Source organism: Cynoglossus semilaevis, chromosome 15, assembly GCF_000523025.1.
Source record: "Cynoglossus semilaevis isolate Cse_v1.0 chromosome 15, Cse_v1.0, whole genome shotgun sequence".
NCBI lineage: Eukaryota > Metazoa > Chordata > Actinopteri > Pleuronectiformes > Cynoglossidae > Cynoglossus > Cynoglossus semilaevis.
The window spans coordinates 17033289-17038314 of record NC_024321.1 but is presented as its reverse complement, the minus strand read 5'-3'; the positions used below and the strand labels follow the sequence as shown (position 1 = coordinate 17038314).

The following is a 5026-nucleotide window of genomic DNA, read 5'->3' as shown; positions in this document are numbered from 1 at the left end:
TTGGTTTAGTCAACGATTAGTTACTGGTCCTGTGAAGTAAAGAGTTAAATATGTAGTTGAAGAAAAAGGCATGTCAGGATTAAAGGAAGTGAACTGTTTATTTAACAAAACATAAATAAATGCATCAAAGTACAGTAGGTGCCTGGAGTGAGACCTGCCCACTACTGGCAGGAAGTAGTCATGTCTACAGTGTGTAAAAAAAAAATACTGTGGTACTAAAGTAAGACATTCAAACAAAGGGAGTTCACAGTAACTAGAGTTTCAGTTTTTGTTCGGTCTGATACAAAACTCGGAGGTAAACAATAAGACGATAACGTCACCCCGAGATGAAATCGTGAACCACGGGAGTGGCAGAAGAGTACAGCTTCCTCTTCACCAGCCGATACTCTGGCCTCAGCTTCAGCACTTTACTAGAATCAAAGAGGAGTTTGAGAGACGGCCAGCCGTCGTTCTTCTCCGCCTTGAAGACGACAGACAGCTCAAACGTCGGGGTGACACTCTGGTCTGGGAACACGTTCCCAATACATTTGAGGCCGTCTTTGCCGTCCACGTAGACCTTGATGGATGCTCCCCGGATGCCGCAGGGTTCGTCAACCGAGGTCGCCAACACATCCCGGCCAACCCTGGTGGTCATACCGTGAGGCAGCAGCAGCACTTGGCAATGGAGGCTGGACGCCTTGGCCTCCGTCAGACAGCGTTCTAACTGCTGGGTCACATCCTGCGAAAGTAGGTACTCTTCCAACTCCAGGCCCGAGTGCAGACGGGAATCTGTTGGTCAGACAGAACCAGAGTCAAAAAACACGAACTACTTTATTCAGTTAATTTTGGACACTTTTCTATATCGTACTTTTCCTATACAAAAAGATCTCCGTTACTCTGTTAAATGCCGGCTCTGAGTGAACAGCTGACCTGACTCTTCAAAAGTGTCTTTAAATCGTTTTGAAAAGTTTGAAAAAAAATCGTTTTGTTACATTTGTCTAAATATTTCACGTTATTAAACTTTTTTTAAAGTATCATTAGTTCTATTTATAGTGTTGACGCCGTAGTCGAGTTAATTCGATTTTTATTTGTATTAATTATCGAGTATTGAATTGAACTCAAACAAACGTTCTCTTTACGTTTATTATTCCAATATGACGAGTTACATTTGGTTTCAGAAGATTAACTCAAGGTTTTTAAAAAAAGAACTCACCGGTTGAGTGCTCTTTCTCGTCGCAGCTGTCGACGCTGCCTCTGCGGACAGAGCTGCTCTGTCTGCCCGGGGACCGGAGCGGCAGCAGGTACTTGGCTATCATGTCCACCACGCTGTGTTCGTCCGCGGGGAGTCCAGAGAGTAAAGCCGGTGTATACTCCATTTTAAGTCTTTTTCCCACAGCTCCGGTGCCTCCTCCGATCGTGTGTTCTGTCGTTTATCCATGAATGATGATACAGAAGGGGTGCAAAGAATGAAAGCGAGCGCCGAGGTTTTATACCGGAGAGTCGCTGGTTGCGTCAGCTGGGCTGCTTGTGGGCGGGGCTTCACCGCTTGAATCTTCTAGAAACTTCCGCGTTTTGAGTCTCACGCAACATGTTCAGACATTACACCGGTGTGTTAGCTCGAGAGGCTCGGTCCAGCTGAGTAATGCTGATGTGACCAAGTATCACCAACAAGAGTATGATAACTACACGTAATATATGTGTAGTATTTGTTATATATACATAGATATCCGTGGTCTGTATCGTATGAATATTAAACATTAGTCTAGTAAGGATCAACAGACCAACTGTAAGAGTTAGGAGAGTTATCCCTTTAACGTTGGACTACAACTAGTCCTGACTGGTTTGAACAGGGAAATTTCCCCTTTGTCCTGGTACCTTCAGTACCAGGAAGTTCCACCCTAGCAGTAATGCTGACCATCACGGTTGAACTTTGAATTACATTCATAAAAAAAACGTGACACACTCGGTCAGAAGAACATAATCGACAGTTTCGTTGTTTTTTTTTTCTCTTTTTTCTCACCAGTTGTTCTGTTTTAGTTGATTCATCAAAACCATTTTTTAATCACCATCTTTATGAACTGAAATCATTTCTTATATACCACATCTCAAAAAGCCATAACATGCGACCTTTCTAGCATTTTCCAACCACAAAACTGCTGTGTAGATTATTAGTAAGATAAAATCTGTTTGTAATGTAATAGCAGTAAAGAGTGTAGTACATGTCCATGTCTAATAGCAGTAAAGAGTGTAGTACATGTTAAAATACAGAATAGTAATTTTCTCTCTCCATACTGTAGTTCACATTAAGAAACTTGCATTTATTTAATTTTTTTTCTCATATTAGAAGTAATTGTTAGTATGTTAATATCATATTTCATGTACGTGCAGTTTCAAGGTCTAGACAAGGTAGAATGACCTCGATCTTACTCACCAATGAGTAACATATTCACACACACACACACTAACACACCTGGTGTTTATCTAGTCCACACCAGATCACGTTCTGCTCATCAACTATTGTGCAACATTAATGCACGGAAACTTCGTCTCCTTTTATCAGCGTTTGTGAGGTTGTTTTTTTTTTTTAGTTTGGTTTGGTTTTGTGAACACCTCACACAGACACCTCTCCAGCCTCTCAGCCCAACATCAATGCTAATTCCTAACCTAACTCAATCTGACCCTAATCCTAATCCTAACTCCAAACTGAATCTTGAACCTCTAATACTCAGTGGAGACCTTAAAATGTCCCCACAGGTGCATCTACAACACATAAAAACACACACACACTGCCCCCTCCCCCTCCTGAAGTGCCATGAGAGTCATGACTCCAGAGCAGGAAGTCTCTGATGTTTTCCCTTGTAAAATACGGCGAGTATTGCATCACATCAGTCAGCCAGTCACATTCAGACGATATTATGACATCACAATGACTTCACTTACCAGAAAGAGGAAGTTTTATGTAACAATATGGGAAATTACTTTATACTGTGGTTGTGGTAGATCCACCACTTCTCAAAAACTCATAAAGTGTAATTTAATATATATATATATATATAAATTGTGTTTTAAGTGTTAAACTATTTAACATAATTTATAATTTAATAACATGCTCGGTGATGATTTGTTATTAAGTCAGAGCTTTAAGTAGGTCATCATTATTAAGTGTGCCGCTCAATGTTCAGAGGAGATCAGATCACAGCGCGTCAGCTGATGTCGACCCAGTGTCGTGTTTAGGAGGGTAACAGGCCCGACCTGTCGAGTGAAGACGCAAGTCAGTCAAATCAATGTGAGCACAAGTTTTAACAACACCATCACAGCTAAAACATTTGACTGCGTTAAGAATGCCAGGTTACTTAAAGTTATTTAAAATGCTTCGCCTCTGATCAGTGAAATATGTTTTATTTCTCAGCATTTACACATTCTGAGAAACATTGAATTTTAAACTTAAAATAAAAATCAATATAAGACAGAGATTTTATCTGAGGTGTTATGATCGCAGCTGATGCCCTTGTATTACTGTAGATGAAAATAAAACAAAAAGTGATTAATATTTTGTTCCCTTGTCTGGTTTAATTTTGTATTTATGAGACCTTAACAATTCACAGGTGAAGTAAAAACACATTAACATTTAATTTAACTTCAGTTAAATTACTTTAACCTAATTTAAGTTAAATGGCTAAACTGTTTCATTTTGAATATTATTTTGAAAAAAATTCCCACACGTTTAATTTCGCCCAAAGAAAACCATTAGAAAAGGTAAGGGTTAACTACAATATCGATTCAATTGATAGACATTTGGCACCGCCTCTTAATCCTCTAATCCAATGGAATCACGTTTATGTCATCAGCTTCACGTAAAATCACCCAATTAATATTTAAATAAAGACAAAATATATGACCCGCCCGTTATCCAATCAGACCTCTGTTTCTGGGTGAAAAACTGATATTTTGAACGGGAAAATGCTCGCGAAGCACCGGAAGCAATTCCTCAGTATTTGTGGTTATATTCCGGTGGATTTTTTTTTTCAGACAAAACAGCAAAGGTAAGAAACTCTTTTTCAAATGTTTAGTACAACTTTGGCTTTTTTTTTGTTTTGCTTCTACGTCCGTAATTCTTGTGGAAATGTAATGTTTTGTAAAACGATGCTGGTTGTGTTTACATGCTGTGGTTTGTCTCGTTGGCCAGTTTGTTTACAGTTTGTTGAATTTGTTTAGGCCAGATTCTAACATTTATATGGATAATATGCCTGTTAATGACACAGGATGTGACGTAGGTGCATTGTTTTTCTTTCTTCTGTCAGTACTGCGGCATGAAACTGAAGTTACCAACGAGTACTGCGAATTTATTCACCAAAAACAAGTGTGTACTGTACTTCTGAGCGGTTTGGTTTAAAAATGTTGTGCATATATATATATATATATATGAGTTGTTGTATATTCTTAAGGACTTGTGAGTAAACACTCACTAACCTGAGGAGGAAAAACAAATCTGATGCAACGTCAGGGAGCTGTTTCAGTTCAGGAGGTGTTTCTGTGTGTGTGAACCTCTGATCAGTGATAGTTCTACGTAGGACAGGAGAGTTACTTACTTTTATGACAATCTGCAATTTCTCTTTAAAGGAATGTAAATATGAGTTTAGCCTCAAGTCCCACGGTTTATTTTTATTTTTTATTTCTTAGCATTTACACATTCTGAGAAACGTTGAATTTTAAACTTAAACTCAAAATCAAAATAAGACAGAGATTTTATCTGAGGTGTTAGCATTGCAGCTGACGCCTAAATAAAACAAAAAAGTGATTAATATTTTGTTCCCTTGTCTGGTTTAATTTTGTATTTATGAGACCTTAACAATTCACAGGTGAAGTAAAAACACATTAACATTTAATTTAACTTCAGTTAAATTACTTTAACCTAATTTAAGTTAAATGGCTAAACTGTTTCATTTTGAATATTATTTTGAAAAAAATTCCCACACGTTTAATTTCGCCCAAAGAAAACCATTAGAAAAGGTAAGGGTTAACTACAATATCGATTCAATTGATAGAC

General features: G+C 38.2%; 1 protein-coding gene across 1 annotated transcript; it reads right to left on the bottom strand.

The window, feature by feature from the left end:
* Nucleotides 1-79: 79 nt before the first annotated feature.
* On the bottom strand, nt 80-1456 carry LOC103391287 (DNA damage-inducible transcript 4-like protein). The gene is made up of 2 exons (XM_008327492.3): nt 1193-1456; nt 80-768 (listed from the first exon to the last, which is right to left on the bottom strand). The coding sequence occupies exons 1-2, from the start codon at nt 1353-1355 to the stop codon at nt 317-319; spliced, it is 615 nt and encodes a 204-aa protein (XP_008325714.1). The 5' UTR covers nt 1356-1456; the 3' UTR covers nt 80-316.
* Between the last annotated feature and the right edge of the window lie 3570 nt (nt 1457-5026).

Excerpts from the sequence above, each read along its gene's own strand:
- LOC103391287 (XM_008327492.3), bottom strand. The coding sequence starts at position 1,355 with ATGGAGTATACACCGGCTTTACTCTCTGGACTCCCCGCGGACGAACAC. Across the intron at positions 769-1,192 it reads CGAGAAAGAGCACTCAACCG|ATTCCCGTCTGCACTCGGGC; the intron begins GTGAGTTCTTTT and ends TCTGACCAACAG.